At 38.0% G+C, this 22,273-nt stretch overlaps 1 protein-coding gene and 1 long non-coding RNA gene across 6 annotated transcripts in view; one reads left to right on the forward strand and one right to left on the reverse strand.

The window, feature by feature from the left end:
* Nucleotides 1-834: 834 nt before the first annotated feature.
* LOC133558397 (uncharacterized) lies at nucleotides 835-20,753 on the forward strand. Its single transcript, XR_009807941.1, has 4 exons — nucleotides 835-1,013; nucleotides 3,864-3,947; nucleotides 17,948-18,014; nucleotides 19,674-20,753. It is a non-coding gene; the product is annotated as an uncharacterized LOC133558397 (long non-coding RNA).
* LOC133558396 (calcium-activated potassium channel subunit alpha-1a-like) overlaps nucleotides 20,259-22,273 on the reverse strand; it is a 236,139-nt gene continuing 234,124 nt past the window's right edge. For all 5 annotated transcript variants that reach the window (XM_061909755.1, XM_061909756.1, XM_061909759.1 and 2 more), the window contains one exon: nucleotides 20,259-21,191. In XM_061909755.1, the coding sequence (XP_061765739.1) occupies nucleotides 21,170-21,191 (22 nt within the window). In that variant the 3' untranslated portion in view covers nucleotides 20,259-21,169. The remainder of the gene's footprint in view (nucleotides 21,192-22,273) is intronic.

Consider the following 22,273-nt stretch of genomic DNA (forward strand, 5'->3'; position numbering starts at 1 on the left):
TTTCTAGTCCTTCACTATCAATATCCTCATCCACAAATCTTTCATCCTCGCTCAAATTAATGAGGAAATTGTCGCTTTCTCGGTCCGAATTGCTCTTACTGCTCGTGGCTCACATTTTCAACAATGTGATGATGTGAGGAGCCCTCACACCGGTGACGTCACACGCACATACTTCCGGTAAAGGCAGGGCTTTTTTATTTGCGACCAAAAGTTGCGAACTTTATCGTGGATGTTCTCTACTAAATCCTTTCAGCAAAAATATGGCAATATCGCGAAATGATCAAGTATGACATTTAGAATGGACCTGCTATCCCCGTTTGAATAAGAAAATCTCATTTCAGTAGGCCTTTAAATAGGTCAATAATTAATTATGAAAAAAAATAAAAAAAAACTTTTTTTTTTTTTTTCAAGCATTGGCAATAAGAGCAAAATAAAGAAAAACAAACAACCTTTATGGCAGCTTTGTGTTAACATTGCAACTCTTCCCTGTTAGATTCAAGATTTCACCTAATTCTCCTTTTCTTTAGTGTTTTTTTATTTTTATTTATTATTGCAATAGCATTTCCAGAATGTGTGGCGGGCTGCTAAACAATTAGCTGAGGACCGCAAATGGCCCCCGGGCCGCACTTTGGACACCCCAGGATTACAGCGACCCTTCTTTCAACAGCCACTGTCACGTGACTCTCTCTCACCAATCCAATGAGCAATAGTGACGTTTGATTCCCTTTAACCAATCAAACGGAGCCTGGCAGTCAGATGACTCTGTTTGACCAATCCAATTTCACCACAAGTGAGGCTTGACTCCACCCCACCAATCAAACGCAGCCTGGCATTCTAACAAGTCAGAGGTGAGGGACTGTTTACGCCAAACAAGCACAAAGTACAGATATATAAGCTAAACTAGGTCAGTATTTTAAATAATATAGTAAAATAGCAACTTGTTGAATAAGTGTCAGAATGTTCCCAAAGAAGACACTTTAATTACATGACATGACGCCAGCACATCTCAACTGGTAAGTAAAAACTTCTTGCAACAGTTGACTAAAAGAAACGATGTTTTTGTCCATCTCTGGTGTTCATAATGACCACAAGTGTCATTTAAACACATTTAAAACATTACTAACAACATCAAATAGCAGTGGAAATGTGTACTTATCTGTTAAATCCGAAGCCTATTAGCATGTAGCATTCTCTTCTTCTCCCCAATTTACATACCCACATCGCTAACAAGCTGAATTGACCACAGTCGCCCCCTAATGTACGAGAGGCACACTGCATATGGCCAGCAGGTTTTGTATTAATTTGACAGGGACAGTACAATTGAACATTGCTACCCACAGATAACCGATGTCAAAGTAAATAGGACTTCTAGCCACATGCCTATTTGCAACCCTTGTCAATGATTACTTTCAAACGAGCAAAAAAGAACAGTGAGGGAATATGTGAAAATGTCAAAACATGCACCTGTATTGTGTTATATTTCTGACCAATGCGACACAGAAACGTTTGACTACATTAGTCGGATTGACTTGAAATTTCTCACACAGCTCTACAAAACACCCTTTAAGGGGTTGCCAAAAATTACCGCTGAATTGGATACACACCTCTAGGGGACTTACATGTGTGGACAATTTTAGAAAGAGTGGTTGAACATCATGCCAAAATGTATTTTTCAGACACCAATCATTGGTAATAAAGCCACAGCAGCTGTGTCATTTAAAACAGTCTCAAAAAATGTTGTGTATATACAGTAAATATTTCCCTTTTTTGTGTCTTTAATGACGCTGTTTACATATTCCCTGCTTCCACTCGGGGGATTTGTGGTGACAAGATGCGACTTGACGCGTACCAAACCTGGAATGTCCCAGAGCCATCTACGATTGCCGGGGCCCGCTTGTCAGCTCCGCCTACATCAGCGGCGCCAGTGTGACACATGTCACAAACTTTCACATGTCTGCTCTTTTGGGCACGACGTAAAACGTGCCGGCAGAATGGAAACTACGGAAGGAAGTTCTCTCCGGCACGTTCACCCATCATGTGGTGTCCTCCTTTTATCACGTGACTGCAAATGATAGGGGTTGCTCAAAAAACCGAATCACGATTCTTATTTGTTCCGTTTGTAAATCGATTAATAATTCAGAATAATCCATTTTTATTCAATGTTTTTAAGGATACATTTAAAATAAGAATATATTTTTAGGCTATCTCCATGCTGACTTGCTGCATACATACATCATACGGAAGTGTTAATTTTCACAGCAGTTTTTAATTTAGAATTAGTCTAAGTCTTTTGAATAAAAACATTTCATTTAAGTCATATTTTAAGCACCTAAATTGATGTAGTTTTAGTCGAGTAGATTCCTCAACATTTTAGTCGACTAAGATTCCAGTTAATTACTACAACTGAAGTATAAAGGATATTGCGTCTTTAAGGTTGTCTTAAAACCACTTTTTATATAGGTTATGGCAGAGCATCTCAAAAACTACATTTACAAAAAGGCCTGCGCTCTATGAATATATCAGTAAAGTCAGTTTCACACTAACCGTACTGGATGTTATTATTTTAGCTGAAATTAAGCATTTTTTTCAAATGTTGTATAATATATGACTAAAATGGTCAAATGAAAAAACAAACTATTCTATATTGTGTATACCAGGGGTCGGCAACGCAAAACGTTGAAAGAGCCATACAAAAACAAATTTGTCTGGAGCCGCAAAAAACTGAAAAGCCGTATATAAGTATTCTAAATAAGGCAACACATGATGTGTCTGTAATAAAACAACTGGAACAATGTTATATTAGCCTACAATCAAAATGACTTTACAAGTCTTATAAAAGTGTTATAATGAGGGCAACACATGCTGTGTCTATATGAGCTATGATAACCTACTATCAAAATTACTATATGTCGCAGGCTGAATCAAATCTTCGTTGACAGAAATGTTGAAATTTAATATTTATTCTACACATTCTAACAACATTGGGAAACATTAGTAAATCAGAGGCTACTTAGAAGGTGAGATAACTCCTTAAAATTACTGGCTTTTAATGGCCAAATGTATCGATGTATGTGTCCAAGTTAAAGGAGAGGACAGGCTGTCTTCTTTTAATAGTTTTATTACAATCTTTGGCAAGCTAAGTACTGTTTGCTGTGGTCTGGAACAACATGGGACACAAACAACTATCAGAAAGGCTGCCAATATTACATACAGATAATGTGTCATGAGACATGCAAAACTAAATTACATACAAAGAGGATAAAAGTAAAGGAAATTAAATGAGCTCGAATATACCTACAAATGAGGCATAATGATGCAATACATACATACACCTGGCTTAAATAGCCTGTTTAGCTCTCCAACAAGTCAATAACATCAACAAAGCGCACCTTTGTGCATTCACGCACTGCATAAAACCTTCGGTGGACAAAATGAGACTGTGTGAAAGATTTTACATGTTAAACAGTTCACACACTATGGTGAGTTCAAGAATCGCTGAAATTACTTGAACAAAACGATGTTCACCAAATACTCATAAAAACATAACCAACTGTAGGCTTTCTAGCAATTTGGAAGGTTTGTGTCATGTTTGTCCTCAAACAAAAAACATACTAAAAGAAAATAATATTTTTCCCTCATCGTTATTCCATTTTCAATCCTTTTTAAAAAATGCTTCAGGGAGCAACTTGGGCGGCGCTAAAGACCCACGGGTTGCTGTATACTTTTGGCCAAGACATTTGGTATCTTGGCCACTGTAAATACAGCAACCGGTGTTCTAAATGTAGAAGGTATATACATCTCACATACCTGTCTTTGTGTGTTAGTTTGAAAAATAACACATTTTCCTTTTTGGTTTTGTCAAGCTGTGCAATCTATGGCTGAGCAGTGTGCCGAGGACATCGATTAAGTGGTATCTTGACCATGACATCAGCAAAAGTAGTGGTAAGGTAAGCGATCTTGCTCCTGCTCTACCGTCTTGAATAGTAACAGTAACTCAGTACACTGAGTCGTTTTGAAATATTTCCTTCGTTCTAAGACTAAATTTAATATGATTGAATTTTTTCTTTGTCAACATTTCAGTCTGTTTTTATTTAACTAAATTGTCAATTAATTTAACAATTGTTTTAGTCAGCATGCATTTGTTGTGATTCACTATGGCCCTATTTTAGTCAGGGGAAAATAAGTTGTTGACAATAACTAAGACGAACATTTTTAATAAACAAAATTAACACTGAAACCAAAAGGCGTTTTTGTTTTTTTCAATCAGAACAGACTTATAGTCCAAGTATGTTTAACACACAAGGAATTTGACTTAGTAGACTGTTCTCTTTGTTCCTGAGTAACCAGTTAAAAAAATAATAATAATTGTAATTATTATTCCAAATAATACATTGCAATAATCGTTTTAAGTGATGTTAAATCAATCAATGTTTTAAGTGATGTAAATCGGGAAAGTCGTCAAAAAAAGCCATATCGCCCAGCCCTAGTACAAATTTACTGTTTAAACAACTGAGCGACACTATTGCCATTCAACACAAAGAATGTACTGTTTTTGCAAAAACTGATCGATAAACTTCACAGTATCTAGTTGAAACAGACGGATGCGAACTCCGATCAACAGGGAGTGAAGTCACATATCTGATGTGAAACAACTAATCACCCTTTACAATTTGAAATAAAAGATAAACATATTCAAACACACAAAGACAAATACTATGGCTTTTATAAAGCCAGAACACAAATTATTGTTTCCTCTGCCAATAAGGTGTCTTTTGTCTATTTATTGTAGTTATATAAACATAAAACTTGGTTGATAAAATGAATGTGTATGCATAATTACTTTTTGAGCACCTTCAACAAAACAATTGTAATAAAGATTAATCGTGATCATTTGGGTCAGCATTATTTAGCTATTTTATTTATTGTTTTGGTATGTATTGTTTTTGGTAAATTTGAGGTCCCCCACCCCCTGGCACAACCTTTTTTGTTGATTTTGGTTGTGATTTTTTAATTCAAGTGCAACATATTGCCTACAGACAGTATATTTGATTTGTATTATTTGTTTTTGTTTTTTATTTAAAATGTTACCTTTCAATTACAATGTTGAAATATATGATAAATACATGGGTGGTAGAGGGGTTAGTGCGTCTGCCTCACAATACGAAGGTCCTGCAGTCCTGGGTTCAAATCCAGGCTTGGGATCTTTCTGTGTGGAGTTTGCATGTTCTCCCCGTGAATGCGTGGGTTCCCTCCGGGTACTCCGGCTTCCTCCCACTTCCAAAGACATGCACCTGGGGATAGGTTGATTGGCAACAATAAATTGGCCCTAGTGTGTGAATGTTGTCTGTCTATCTGTGTTGGCCCTGCGATGAGGTGGCGACTTGTCCAGGGTGTACCCCGCCTTCCGCCCGATTGTAGCTGAGATAGGCGCCAGCGCCCCCCGCGACCCCGAACGGGAATAAGCGGCAGAAAATGGATGGATACATGTTAATTTAATTTTTGTTTGGGTATACCTGCATTATTATCATGTATTGTCATTACATCAGTGGTTAAATTGCCGCAAATATCAACATTTTAAAGTCATCAGACAAATGGACAATTAGTTGCTAAGGCCAAAACACGTTTTGGTTGATGACGGCCATGATTTTTCAACCTAGCCTGCTCAGATTTTACACCCACGTGCCTGTCAGTCCCCTGGAGGTGTGTACTAAATTTGGTGGTGATTCAGCTAAGCTAAAATGATTAGGGAGGAAGAAAGGAGTGAGGATGAATTAGCATGTGGGTCTACTCGAGGGGCTTCTGTGTGTGAAGACCAATGTCAGTCGATAATTCATGTCATAAATCATTTTCATGCCAATTATATCAATACGGCAGAAGAGTGTTGTACTTTATTTACTCTGCTGTGATTTTAGCACCTCTCTTGGTCCAATATTAAGACTTTAAATCAAAAGGATATCAGTCTCGTGTTGCTGTAGTCCGAAAGAATGCAATTGTGGTGCTTAAATATATCAAACATTGTTGGCCTTGGGGAAGGGAAGGGGTTTGTGGGTGGGTGGGGGGGTGATATACGTACACGACTGTGATGTTTATGAAGGTCATCTTCTTGTGCATAATGCATGAATCTTCCTACTCTCCGCGTGAACGTGAACCTTGGGACGAGCGTGTTGGACTTAAGTAAATCAGCCGCCGCGCTGGCATTTCTATTAACCTCCACTGTGGAACGGACACAAGCATGAATCAACTGTAAATAATATGGCGCATATTGTAAATCATGTTTTACAGCGCGAAAGAGAGAGAGAGGAAGAGACATGTTTGGGCATCGCTTCCTTCTATTCTGCAAAGTGAAATAATGCAGCAACATAATCGTAATATTCCCTTTCAATCTGGTGTCACATCCAGTACACCAGCAATGTAAGACATAACAATATTATTTATTGAATTGTTAGTGTACAATATTACTCTTAACTGCATCATCAACTGCCCAATTCCTAAATATGGCATCAAACTTGTATATTTCATTGTAAAAACAAATGATTAAAATAATGCAACTAAGTATCTTTCAATTAGAAAAAAGTGTATTCATTGTAAGTCTTTAAGTGTACTGTCAAGCGCTTTATAAGTAACATGTGTTTTTATCATAGCTTTTTTTTTTTTATGGTTTTGAAAAAAAATATTTCATAATAGTTATATTTCATATATCCATCCATTTTCTACCGCTTATTCCCTTTTGGGGGCGCTGGCGCCTATCTCAGCTACAATCGGGCAGAAGGCGGGATACACCCTGGACAAGTCGCCACCTCATCGCAGGGCCAACACAGATAGACAGACAACATTCACACTCACATTCACACACTAGGGCCAATTTTTAGTGTTGCCAATCAACCTATCCCCAGGTGCATGTCTTTGGAAGTGGGAGGAAGCCGGAATACCCGGAGGGAACCCACGCATTCACGGGGAGAACATGCAAACTCCACACAGAAAGATCCCGAGCCTGGATTTGAACCCAGGACTGCAGGACCTTCGTATTGTGAGGCAGACGCACTAACCCCTCTTCCACCGTGGTTTCATTTTATGGTGACACTTTTTTTTTGTACTAAATCCATAGGCTAAAACTAATACAATATATTGGCGTAGGAATAATTGTAAAATTGTAAAAAACAAACAAAAATACTCAAACTTATTGACTTATTTCACAAATGCATTCCATAATTTTGTACTTCTGTACAGTCAGATATTTTTTTTAATTTTTGCGTAGTTTATGTTTGTAAAAAATCCCAACCTACAGTTGTGATCAAAATTATCCAACCCCCACACAATTTTGGTGTTTCAGCAAGTTGGACATTTATTCCGTATTTTGTTTATAGTCATATCAAATAAAGATGTGTCAAATAGACAAATGCAACTTCAATTCTAACACTGTATTTAACAATATACCAAAAAAGGGACATTTTTGTTAATATCTCATTGACAAAATGATTCAACCCCCTAGTTACATGCATCTTTAGTACTTAGCTGGACACCCTTTGGCAGTAATGACATCCTTCAAACGTGATACATAACCAGACACAAGCTTCTTGCAACCATCTACAGGTATTTTAGCCCATTCCTCTTGGGCAAAGGCCTCCAGTTCATTCATATTCTTGGGCTTGCGTGCTGCAACTGCCTTTTTCAAGTCCCACCACAGCTTTTCTATAGGATTTAGGTCTGGCGACTGTGAAGGCCACTCCAGAGTCTTCCAACCCTTCTTCTGCAACCACTCTGATGTTGATTTGGAGGTATGCTTGGGATCGTTGTCCTGTTGGAAGGTCCAACGTCTCCCAAGCCTCTGCTTCGTCACTGACTTCATGACATTTGCAGCTAATATATCCTGGTAGGAAATAGAATTCATAATGCCTTGAACGCGCTGGAGATTCTTGGTGCCTGAGGCAGAGAAACTGCCCCAGAGCATGATTGACCCCCCACCATGTTTTAACAGTAGGCAAGGTGTTCTTCTCTTTGTAAGCTTAATTTTTTCTCCTCCAGACATAACATTGATTCATAGGCCCAAAGAGTTCCAGTTTGGTCTCATCACTCCACAGAACAGTTTCCCAAAACCTTTGGGGTTTGACCAGATGATTTTTGGCATACTGGAGTCAATTTTACTTGTGCCTGGTAGTCAGAAGTGGGGTGCGCCTGGGAGTTCCTGCATGGAGGCCTTCATCTCCTAGTGGCGCCTTATTGTCTGGGACGAAACCTGCGTTCCCCCCTCTGCAATGTCCTGTTGTAGTTCCTCAGTTGTTACCCGGGGGTTTTTCACCACTGTACGCTTCAAATACCGGACATTAGTTGCACACAGTTCTAATCACATCTACAGGTGTTTTCAACACCTGATTGAAAATACCTTATTCAAATTCTGTTCTTAAGTGTTATGATCTTCAAGGGGTTGAATAATTTTGTCAATGAGATATTAAGAGAAATGACACTGTTTGGTATGTTACAAAATACAATGTTGTAATTCAAGTTGCATTTGACTATTTAATGCATCTTTATTTGATATGACTATAAATAAAATACGGAATAAATGTCCAACTTGCTAAAATCAAAATTGTGTGGGGGTTGAATAATTTTAATCACAACTGTAGTTGTGTGTTTTTGTTTTAGTGGTGTAGTTTTAGTTCCTATATACTAATTATTTTTGCTACTTTTTTTACATACTTAATAAAACATATTTGATGATAAACTTAAAGTTTTGTTTTAATGTTTTGTTAGTTTGGTTTTTGTTTAATGTGCTATTTGTTTTGCATATTGAAGATAAAATAGAATAAATGTAATCATAATAAAAATGTATGACCTTTACCATGACTACAATTAATTACAAGGTACTTTTTTGTTTTTGTTAGTTTTTTACATGTCTAAAAAAATGTAAAAAAAACATTTTTACTGATGGACTGATGACCGTAACATGAAAATAATTCCAAAACAATATAATCAAGATGATAATCTTAACAATAATACGTCTGTTTTATTTTTGTAGCGTAGCCTCAAAAGTTATATAAAAGTGATAATAGTATGATGATAAGATGATAATAGTAATGATAAACTTATGACTTTTACCGTGACAAAAATGACAAGTTGAAAAAAAATGTTTTGTTTTACTAGTAATTTAGTTTTAGTTGTATATGCTAATTATTATTATTGTTTAATTTTTTGAAATAAACTACATTTTAATTGCTATACTAATGACCTCTAACATGACGATAATTCCAAAACAATAGACATATTTACGATATTGATGATGATAATCATAACAATCTTATTAGCACACTTTTTTTTGTTTAAAACACTCTTACGTTTTGATAGAATCTACCCAGTTACAGCCTACAAATGTTAAATGATACTACAAAAGTGACAACACATATGACAATAAATAGCATTAGAATAATACATGTGTACTGTATGTATGTAAGTATGAATGTGTAGATTGATGTCATCCCATGAGAGCCAGTGTCCCATGCAGTAGACATTTGTTTGTTAATTATGAAGGACGTTGTCAATCAGGATCATTCAAATCAGAGAAGTGATGATTGACATGTTAGACCAGCCAATGACTGCATGATATTGATTTTGTGCATTAGTGTTTCTTTACCATTGTTGGGCTGCAAGCGCCCCCTAGTGGACCACTAAAAAAATGTCTGTTTCTCATCTGTGGTCCGTATGGGCTGCAACAATACTCAGTTGTAATACACTTTTCCACCACATGTGGCAGTAATGAAAATATCAGACAAACGGAAGAAGTCTGGAGCTAGTCAGAGAGCAGTTTCTTAAGCGCTAAAATTATGACTAAATTGGTGTATTTTCATTTGTACTTTAATTTTATTGACGATTTATTTAGGAACGTATGTATTATTTATTTTTTTACTTTAGTTAGAATGCTTTTTAGCACTGTGTAATTGCATGTACACCTGTACAAGAAAGGACAGAGTAGGCTGTACTTCCTCAGGAGGCTGCGCTCCTTCAACATTTGTTGAAAACTCCTGTGGATGTACTACCAGTCTGTGGTTGCCAGTGTTCTGTTCTACATGGTAGTGTGCTGGGGGGGGGGGGGGGGGGGGGGGGGGGGGGGCAGTACATCTAAGAAGGACAACTCCAGACCGGAGAAACTGATCAAGCGGGCCAGTTCTACAATCCGAATGAAACTGGACTCACTGGTGACGGTGGCAGAGAAGAGGACTGTGGACAAACTAGTGAGCATCCTGGATGATGCCAGTCACCCTCTGCATAGGGTTATCAGTAGCCAGAGGAGCCTGTTCAGTTCTAGACTGCTACATCCCAAGTGCCTGACTAATAGACTCAAAAACTCCTTTGTCCCACACATTAGACTGTACTATTCCTCTCAGGGGAGGGGTTCAGGGGGTACTAGGATGACAGGTGATGCAAAACAATAACAGTGCAATACTTTTTCATAACATGTTCACTACTGCCTAGTTTCTTTTGTTATATTCTTAATTTACTGTTATATTTGTATTACCATTGTTGATTTTTCCTTTTTATTCTTATTGTAATATTTTCTATTTTGTTTCCATTTATACCTCCATTATTTACTGTTTACTTTTTTAATTGATCTTAACTCTGTACACTGCTGCTGGAATTTAAATTTTCCTGAAGTAATCTAAGTACTATCTTTCTATCTATCTATTTATGTAAATACATTTTTAATCAGTTTAGCAGTAAATTTGATGGGTATTTGGTTTTTGTAATCAGCCTGACCTAATCCTTGATCATAATCTGTGTGATTAACACATGCTTTCATATCATTTAACAAAGTGTATTCTGTTCAACTGTAAGTAGGTCAGATATAATTAGGGATAATGTTCATTAAGAAATTATCGATGTCCATGCCATTATCGAATCCTCTTATCGAATCCAGATAGGTTGTTGTGTGTTGAGTTCCAAAAGCCGTAGATGTTATGTGACTGGGCTGGCACGCTGTTTATATGGAGGAAAGGCGGACGTGACTCAGGACAGCATGTGGACTTTAAAGGGTGAAGGTTTCTGGTGAGTGAGGACGCTAAAGGCACGCTGCCAGTGAGCATATAGTGCTGCTATGTACGTTGTAAATAAAAAAATTGCCAACAAACACATCACCAACATGGACAAGGTGCCGCTCACTTTCGACATCCCGGTGAAGCACACTGGAAAAGAAGGGGACCAGCACGGTAGTGAATCATACACACAACGAGGCAAGAGAACGCTGCTTTTACTGTTGTGCTAGCTTTTGATTGATTGATTGATACTTTTATTAGTAGATTGCACAGTACAGTACATATTCCGTACAATTGACCACTAAATGGTAACACCCCAATAAGTTTTTCAACTTGTTTAAGTCGGGGTCCACGTTAATCAATTCATGGTTGCTATGCTAATGGACAGAAACTGCCACCTATGGTGATTTTCAAGGAGAAGATGCTGCCGATGCTGACTTTGAAAATGAGGAGAGCGAATCTGCCGTGTTTCAATCAATCAATCAATCAATGTTTATTTATATAGCCCTAAATCACAAGTGTCTCAAAGGGCTGCACGAACCACGACGACATTCTCGGTACAGAGCCCACATACGGGCAAGGAAAAACTCACCCCAGTGGGACGTCGGTGACAGTGACTATGAGAAACCTTGGAGAGGACCGCGTATGTGAGCAACCCCCCCCAGTCCAGTCCATAGTGGATCCAACATAACGGTGAGAGTCCAGTCCATAGTGGATCCAACATAACGGTGAGAGTCCAGTCCATAGTGGATCCAACATAACTGTGAGAGTCCAGTCCATAGTGGATCCAATATACTGTAGTATCGAGAGTCCAGTCCATTGTGGAGCCAGCAGGAGACCATCCCAAGCCGAGGCGGATCAACAGCGCAGAGATGTCCCCAACCGATACACAGGCGAGCGGTCCATCCTGTGTCCTCCCCCGCCTCCCCTCCATAAGGGAGAGGGGGGCAGAGGAGAAAAAAGAAAAGATTCGGCAGATCAACTGGTCTAAAAAGGGGGTCTATTTAAAGGCTAAATTATACAAATGAGTTTTAAGATGAGACTGTTTGATGGAGAACTTGCCCAGCTGTTCATTTCGGACACAGAAGATGACTGATAGATTTGTGTATGAGGATTGATCAAAAAATAATGTGAGTACATTGATAAATACTTGAATAAAGTACAACCCAACTCAGCTTTGCTCCTGCTGCCTTTTTAAAACGGTGTCCATGCATGTTAGCGTTTGTAACCATGCCTGCGCTCCAAAATGCGCTGCGCCTCATGTTTGTGTTAAATACAGAAATAGCTCCCGTAAATGACACGATGCCTTTTAATACTGTGCACCCTGTGGTGGCGAAAATACGCTATGGTGGCGACAATTACTGATGATTTTCAAAAAACAAACACAATTATGGCTAGTTGAGCTGCAATCGTGTTCCCATGTTTAGTTTTTACTAATTTTTACTAATTGTTTTTTATCTAGTCTGCAATTTATTATTATTATTATTATTATTATTGTTGGCTCGTATCTATTTTGCACTTTGTCTTTATTATTTCAATTATCATTATCGACTTATTTTTATTTTACTATTTTAATGATGTTGGATCTGTGTTGTTGTTGTTGTTGGGGACCAGTCTTGTAATCTAGCTTTGGCTACAAACACTATGATGCATACAATGGATAACTTTCAGATGTCCATGTTTTTTGTATCTGTCCCTATTTCAAATGAACCTTAATAAAAAAATAAAAATAACGGGAACCGCTTCTCAAAAAGGGATTCAAATCCATGGAATTGGTTCTTTTTTCTTATCATAGCATCGGGAGAACCGGTTTTCGAACATCATCCCTAGATATGATTAATATATGAGATAGATCATTAAAATAAATAAATATAAAATAAGATTCATAAATAAATAAGGGCGGAGCAAACACACAGGGCAGTAGGGCAGCACCATGGAATCGGTTCTTTTCTTATCATAGCATCGGACAACCGGTTTTTGAACATCATCCCTAGATATAATTATTGAATACGAATATTTATTGAATACGAATAATACCAAGAGTAATATTAACATTTGAGTGGGCCCGGGGCCCCTCTGTAGTGGAAGAGTTGGGCCTCGAGGTCAAAAAGGTGAAGAGTCCCTTTTATAACGTAAGCAACCAATGAATCATTTCTGCACGCTCGCATTGAAAAAAAAGTGTTGACCTTTGAGAGACCGCCACCCGTCAGCAATCCCTTGTAACGAGATGAAGAACTTTTATCCTTGGAGTGTGAAGATGCCTCTACCAATTCATGATGGAAGTGCAGTCGCCATTCTCGGTTTTTGCTAGGCGGCGTGCGAGATCCCTTCATGTGCGTATCAAAGGGTAAACTAATGCAAAATGCATATGGCCCCCGGCGCTAAAGATGGATCGGCGTGCTAAAAGCTCCAAACATCTGTGTAAACACATGGCCCTTCTCCAAGCGTGGAGACAATGTTCTCATGGCCCTGAGATAGATGTCCCAGGCAATACACCGTGCCCTCAGGCCGCACAGCCGCGGATTCTCAACATCTTGCAGCAATATCCGAAAAGCAAAGACAAATTCACTTCTGCCTTTTTTCCCCTTTGACCCTTGGCTGCACATTAACCCTTTCACATCCTCTGTACCACTGAAAAATGTAACCATGCGGGGGTCATTTGGATATTTTTTTAATGATCAAAACAAATACAACAAATTATATTTTTTAACCTTTATGGCTCGCCCTCAAATTTAGTTTCGGAAAGGTCTCCGTCATAAAAATGTTAAGTATTTTTTTTTTTTTTATTATTTAACACATACATCTCTAGATCAACTGGAGGTCTCTCCAATAAAATTAAAAAAACAACAGCCTTGTTTTTTATTGAAAAAACACATAAAATATTCCCAATATCCTGTAACTGTAGCGTATATAACTACTATAGTGTATATAACAAGCGTATGTAACTAGGGTTTGTAACAATCGTATGTAACTGCTATAGTGTATGCAACAATCGTATGTAACTACTATAATGTATGTATCAAGGGTCTATAACTACTATAGCAGATTTAACTACTGTAGCGTATATAACTACTATAGGGTATGTAACTACTATAGCGTATGTAACAAGCGTATAACTAGCGCATGTAGCAATCGTATGTAACTATTATAGTGTATTTAACAATCGTATGTAACTACTATAATGTATGTACCAAGCGTCTGTAACTACTATAGCAGATGTAACTACCGTAGGGTATATAACTACTATAGGGTATGTAACTAACTACTATAGCGTATGTAACAAGGGTATAACTAGCGTATTTAACAAGCGTATGTAACTATTATAGTGTATGTAACAGTCGTATGTAACTATTGTAGTGTATGTACCAAGCGTCTGTAACTACTATAACATATGTAACTCTGTAGCGTATATAACTACTATAGTGTATGTAACTGCTATAGTGTATGTAACAATCGTATGTAACTACTATAATGTATGTACCAAGCGTCTGTAACTACTATAATGTATGTACCAAGCGTCTGTAACTACTATAGCAGATGTTACTACTGTAGCGTATATATCTACAATAGGGTATGTAACTACTATAGCGTATGTAACAATCGTATGTAACTACTATAGTGTATGTAACAGTTGTATGTAACTACTATAATGTATTTACCAAGCGTCTTTAACTATTATAACAGATGTAACTACTGTAGCGTATATGACTACTAAAGTGTATGTAACAAGCTTATGTAACAATCATATGGAACTACTATAGTGTATGTAACTACTATAATGTATGTACCAAGCGTCAACTACTGTAGCGTATGTACTTAGCGTATGTAACTCCTATAGTGTATGTAAGAAGCGGATGTAACAATTGTATGTAACTACTATAGTGTGTCTGTAACTACTATAGTGTATGTAACTATTATAGTGTATATAACAAGTCTATGTAACTAATACAGCGTATGTAACCAGCTTGGCGTATGTAACTAGCTTAGCGTCAGTCTACCCCAGGGGTACCCCAGCTACTGATTTAGCTTACCACGAAAAGGTGTGACTGAATGTTTAGTCCCACTTCTCTGGGAGCGCTTTGAGTGTTTAGAAAAGCGCGATATAAATCTAAATTATTAACTATCTTAGCGTATGTTACTAGCTTAGGTACCTAGTGTATGTAGCTAACATATATAGCTTATATAACTAGCGTATGTGTCAAACGATGAGCAAAACGGCGTATTAGCTTTGTCAGCACTTGTTGTTGTTGAAGCCAATTATTCCCAAGTGAGGCGTTTTAAATGAGCAAAAGGAACAAGAAGAGAGGAGAAAGAACAGCGTCTTCCTTGTGCTTGCCGTTGTTTTAATTCGGTTAATAGCCCAAAGGTAAAGATTTATCTGCTCTTGTCAATTCACCTCAGCCTCAACGTGAAGCGCCAAGGTCACTTTTCCCTGGTCTGGCCCACAGGATTAAACTGTCATGTCTGTCTAATAGGCAGCAGAGGGAATCATTAGTCCAGCTCAGCCGCCTGACTGATAGGCCTTTCAGTCCAATCATGGGAGTGTGCCGCCACGGGCCAGCCACTATTGACACTGTGTCACCGCTGAGAGGACGACGCCTTAATCAGCCGGGACACTCTCAACATTGATTTGACAAGCTGCCGTAATGACCCCTTGTTTTGCTAAAGGATCGCTGTTTATCCACCGTGCGCTCCGAGCGCAGCGTCGCCGTGGAAACCGCCGTCACGAGGCGAGCCTGTGGCGACCGCGCCTTGCTTGCTTATCTTTTAGCCACGCTGGGTCGTTAAGTCCCTGACGCGGATCGATCGTACGGCAAAATTTCCAAGGTCCAAATTTCATCATCTCTTTGTATTCTGAAACTTAATCGGCAATGGAACGTTTCTATATGTTAGCATGTACCCATTGTTAGCAAGGTAGCATATTTGGTACTTCCTGTAACCACATTGCTATCTGTTAGCATGGTAGCATATTTGGCACTTTCTCTAGTCACGTTGCTAAATGTTAGCATGTACCTATTGTTAGCAAGGTAGCATACTTGACATTTTCTGTAACCACATTGCTATCTGTTAGCATGGTAGCATATTTGGCACTTTCTCTAGTCACGTTGTTAAATGTTAGCATGTACCTATTGTTAGCAAGGTAGCATATTTGACACTTTCTGTAACAACATTGCTATCTGTTAGCATGGTAACATATTTGGCACTTTCTGTAGTCACGTTGTTAAATGTTAGCATGTACCTATTGTTAGCAAGGTAGCATATTTGACACTTTCTGTAATAACATTGCTATCTGTTAGCATGGTAACATAGTTGGCACTTTCTGTAGTCACGTTGCTAAATGTTAGCATGTACCTATTGTTAGCAAGGTAGCATATTTGACACGTTCTGTAACCACGTTGCTATCTGTTAGCTTGGCAACATATTTGGCACTGTCTGTAACCACATTGCTATCTGTTAGCTTGGGAACATATTTGGCACTGTCTGTAGTCACGTTGCTAAATGTTAGCATGTACCTATTGTTAGCAAGGTAGCATATTTGACACGTTCTGTAACCACGTTGCTATCTGTTAGCTTGGCAACATATTTGGCACTGTCTGTAACCACATTGCTATCTGTTAGCTTGGGAACATATTTGGCACTGTCTGTAGTCACATTGCTATATGTTGGCATGTACCCCTTGTTGGCATGGTAATATACTTGGCACGTTCTGTAACCACATTGCTATCTGTTACCTCGGTAACATATTTGGCACTTTCTGTAGTCACATTGCTATATGTTAGCATGTACCCATTGTTGGCATGGGAGCATATTTGGTACGTTCTGTAACCACATTGCCATCTGTTAGCATGGTGACGTATTTGGCATTTTCTGTAACCACACTGCTATCTGTTAGCTTGGCAACATATTTGGCACTTTCTGGAGTCACATTGCTATATGTTAGGATATTTGGTGCATTCTGTAACCACATTACTATCTGTTAGCTTGTTAGCATGGTAACATATTTGGCAATTTCTGTAGTCACGTTGCTATATGTTAGCATATTTGGTGCATTCTGTAACCATATTACTATCTGTAAGCTTGTTAGCATAGTAACATATTTGGCAATTTCTATTGTCACATTGATATATGTTAGCATGTGCCCATGGTTAGAATTGTAGCGTATTTGACACTTGCTGTACTCACGTTAGCATGTACCCATTGTTAGCATGGTAGTATATTTAGAGTTTTCTGTACACGCATTGTGATCTGTTAGCATGTTTTGTACTCAGATTGTTATATGTTAGCATCTACCCATGGTTAGAATTGTAGCATATTTGACACTTGCTGTACTCATGTTAGCATGTACCCATTGTTAGCATGGTAGTATATTTGGATTTTTCTGTACATGCATTGTGATCTGTTAGCATGTTTTGTACTCAGATTGTTATATGTTAGCATCTACCCATTTTTTTAGCATTATAGCATATTTGACACTTGCTGTACTCATGTTAGCATGTAGCCATTGTTAGCACATTATGATTTTTTTTTTGCGATCTGTTAGCATGGTAACGTACTTGTCACTTTCTCGACTCCTATTGGTATACCTGGTGTAATTTTCACGCACAGGCTAGTGGTAATTTTTTCCACGATATTATTAATACTGTAAATGTTACTGCTAGGCAGGTTTACCTTATCACTTTTTGTACTGCCATCTTACTACTTGTTAGCATTTTGTTCGCTGTTATTAATTTGTACGGTTATTCCCGAAGCTAAACTACTTTTAGAAGCTCAACAGACCCAGCATTTAAATCAGTACTGGACAATAGGTTAGCATCAGACCAATTGTACCATGTTGCAGATATTGTGAGGATCTTTATTGTTTTAAACTGTCTCTCTGTCATAATTAGGTATAGTTCTCATCCATTAATTCCCATATTTTCCTCTAGTTTTCGTGAAGTGTGAGCCCTGCTTCCAAGTGATCCATGATCCGGTGGGCATGTGCTTCTGACAAAGGTGCAACATTTCCTCCATTACATTTAGTTTTTGGATAATTTGTACTTGTAAGAATATTTGTATTACAACATACTTTTTACCTAAGCATTTTAGTGGAGAAGAAACGCTACTTTTAGTCCGTTACGTTGACTTCATTCCAATCGCTACATTAATTTATATCTAGGATGTGCCAATCGATCTGCCACTTATCAGTATTTGCCAATTTTCGTGAAAAAGTATGTGATCGGCCATTGCCGATTAATGCCGATCACAAACGCCAATCTTCTCTGGCTGACATGCGGTTACCACCTAATTATGTGTTTCCATACACAGTGTGGAGCCGATCCCCTAAACTAATAATAATCACTCTTTTAAGGCAAATAAAGTCAATTTCTTAGTAGCTTGAGTGCCATTATCTAGTATCAATGACTGGAGGCTACACACGTGCTAATAGCTAAGCTAACCACGAAACTAGCTTGAAACAACACCGAGACATATCAAGTGTTTAGGAAGTTTACCATGAATTGATTGACGTGGACCCCGACTTCAACAAGTTGAAAAACTCATTCGGGTGTTACCATTTAGTGGTCAATTGTACGGAATATGTACTGTACTGTGCACTCTACTAATAAAAGTCTCAATCAATCTTAAAAGGGGAGATAGATGTATGTTACAGCAGGAAGTAACATGAATATAACATAAATTAACGAGTAGATTAATAAGCGTTAGATAAGTAATAACAACTGTTAGTGTTTCAGAATTGTCACAATCAGTACACCACATGTCAAGACAAGGGTGATCAGATCGATATTAAAATTTTGGTTGTTGTTAATATTTATAAACTCAGGGTATACCGTATATTTCGGAGTATAAGTCGCTCCAGAGTGTACATCGCACTGGCTGAAAATGCAGAATAAAGAAGGGAAAAAAAACATATATAAGTCGCACGGGAGTATAAGTCGCATTTTTGGGGGAATTTTTTTTGATAAACTAACACCAAGAATAAACATTTGAAAAGCAATTTAAAATAAATAAAGAATAGTGAACAACAGGCTGAATAAGTGTACGTTATATGAGGCATAAATAACCAACTGAGAAGGTGCCTGCTATGCTAACGTAACATATTATGGTAAGAGTCATTCAAATAACTATAACATATAGAACATGCTATATGTTTACCAAACAATCTGTCACTCCTAATCGATAAATCCCATGAAATTTTATACGTCTAGTCTCATACGTGAATGAGCTAAAAAATATTGTTTGATATTTCACGGTAATGTGTTAATAATTTCACACATAAGTTGCTCCTGAGTATAAGGCGCACCCCCGGCCAAACTATGAAAAAAAACTGCGATTTATAGTCTGAAAAATACGGTACTTAATTATTTGGATGACTACTTTTTATTTGATTTATATTATTCTGACGTAACGCTACCTTTACTTGAGTACAATGTTTGGCTAGTCTACCCAACTTTGGCCCCAATGTGTAGGGATGGGTACTGTTTACATTTCAACCATTTCCTGGTCCAGAGGAATTTTCGGTACTTTTGTGTGTGTTAATAGCTGTTAATAGTTTTTGATTTAAAAACAAAAAACAAAACCATAACATTTTTTGAAAATGAACTGTTTATAACTGTGCTGTCCATTTTGTTACATCTCGTTTTCTTACACATTTAGGTCTCATTTGCAATGCAGTTCCAAGACATTCAATGGCAGTAATGGATTGGCTAACTAGCAAGTAGGTTTTACATGAACCTGGATGAGTTATGTTTCGCTCTGCAAAGTGTGTATACTGTAAGTATTGCGCTTATCACACACACCAGCTGTTTGGTTGTAACGTGCATCTCTCTTCGTTGGAGATTTCGATGTCAAATTTGGAGGTGCCATGTGAACTCACTAATGCTAATAGTAGCCTGTATGTAGCAATTCCAGTGTGAATTAGCATCAAGCTAACATTTTGGAACTCTGGAGACTTATTTTACATTTGAGTGTTTTCTACCAAGTATACTTGCTTTGTTGGTGTTGAAAATTGCAACATTATTTTGGAGTTTGGCTGAGTGCTTTGAGTCTGTGTTTAGTGGTCACGTGCAACACCGGTATTAAAAACTGTTAGATATTACATGAATCAATACCCAGTAGAACCAACATAATTCAGTTGGTGCCTATAAAAGTGTCTGCCAGTGTACGACTGGAAATGCTGCCTGGCTGGTGTTTAGGTGCATCAAATTCAAAGCCCCCTGGATTCAGTCAAAAATAGGAGAACACAATACAGAGTTGTTTAATTTGTTGAAAATACAAAAAATACAATGAATTTACAAGCCTAGTAGTAGCAGACATAAATAACTTAGCAGCACTGTTTTTGTGGCCACAGGTTAAGAGCGAAACATTTCACATTGTTATAGTTAAGACATTTTCCAATTCAATCGAAACTGAAGCCTCTTCTCGCAGCTGTGGGCCCTCTGGAGTCCTCCGTTGGCTGAAGCACTGCCCTCTGGTGGTACCAGTGACACATCTTAGTCAAACACACGCTAAAGCGGGTATGCATTGATCACAGGGATGGAACATGGAACGTATGATAGAGCTGTTTTCGCGGGGTTTCAAAGAAATAATACAAACGCGTATGTATCATCGGGCAGTGCTTCCAGCCAAAGGAGGACTTCATTACGCCCACGTTATGCGATACGTGGCTTCAACATTCTACCGTTTTGTTTTTGGTGATTTTGTCGTTTGCAAAACAGCTCTATCATATTTGGAAGAAAGCCAGTGAGTTTACCCGACATGAAAAACATGTATTACGTTGTGAAAAAAGGCAAAGGTAAGTCGAGGACAAACAGTCAGGCTGGAGCTGAGTGTCATTGGTAAGAACTGGCCCTAATCACAAATGTTGTGTACCAACAGTGGCCATCGCTGTACAGAAGAAGTGTGCAAACACCGACGAGTGTGAATGTTGTTGGTCAACAGTCAGCTGGGAAGGCAACTTTTTATTTGGTGCTCAGCTCCAGCCGCCCGCAACGGTTTGATTGTCTACGTATTTGTCCCCACTCTAGGATTCCAGATGCCGGCCTCCGTCGTCCGCTTCCCCGATGGGGATGGAGCTGCCGGCGATCTTGTTGGTGGCGAGCGTATTCACAGGCTGGATGTGATTCATGGTCCTCAGGTGAGTGTTGTCCTGCTCATCTGTAAACCATGTCTTTTCTACAAGACACATCAAAGGTCTGTTAGTGCCAGACATGAGTGGATTCTAAGGTAGAACACATTCACTGGTACTCCCGTCAGGTGGAGGATCTTTGCTGGTTTTAAGGCACTAGCAGTCAAACTGCTTATGCCATATTGAGGGTTAAGATGTAGATAGATAGATAGTACTTTATTGATTCCTTCAGGAGAGTTCCTTCAAGAAAATTAAAATTCCAGCAGCAGTGTACAGAGTTGAGATCAATTTAAAAAGAGTAAAAAGTAAATAATGGGGGTTTAAATGGACACAAAATAGAGAAATATTTCAAGAATAAAAAGCAGCAATGGGAATAAAAATATAACAGTGAAATAAGAATATAACAAGAGAAACTAGGCAGTAGTGACCATGTTATGAAAACATATTGAATGTAGGTACAGTAATCACGAGCAAATTGTTGATAGGGCCTGTTATCGTTGCTGTAAACCTCTGATTGAAGTTAGAATATTTGTAAGATGGCACCATGTATCTAAAGCCATGATTTTTAGGTTTAATTGCATAACATTTGTGAAAATTCCAGCATCAAAAGTTAGCATGCTAACAAATATTACATGCTAAAATTAGCCTGTAATATAGGAGAAGTTAACATACTTCCAAGACAGTGCCAATTATCTAACTCTATATTTAAATTTTAACATATACAATTATCAAAATAAAACAATAGCATGTTATAGTGAGATAATTCTGGTGACCACTGGGTGTCGGCAAAACCAATTACTGTTCCACTTCAAGTTAAAGACAGCATAGATCAATTCCATACGTCCATTTTCTACCGCTTATTCCAGACAATTAATAAATAAATAGGTTAGTGTTTTTCATACTTAGCATTGCTCTCTGACCAATTTCACTTCATTAAACTTCTTATAACGTTCCTAACTACAAAGTAAAAAAGTATGTACGAATTGTGCTGATATTGTATGAGATCAACATTTCCATCAGGGCACCCCTAGTTTTCAACATCAACATAGTCCCACTAGGAACCTTACAGTTTTTAATGATGGTATGTACAGCCTATGTAGCACAATAAATGTAACTACCAACCTTAAAA

The sequence above is a fragment of the Nerophis ophidion genome, linkage group LG08, assembly GCF_033978795.1.
Source record: "Nerophis ophidion isolate RoL-2023_Sa linkage group LG08, RoL_Noph_v1.0, whole genome shotgun sequence".
NCBI lineage: Eukaryota > Metazoa > Chordata > Actinopteri > Syngnathiformes > Syngnathidae > Nerophis > Nerophis ophidion.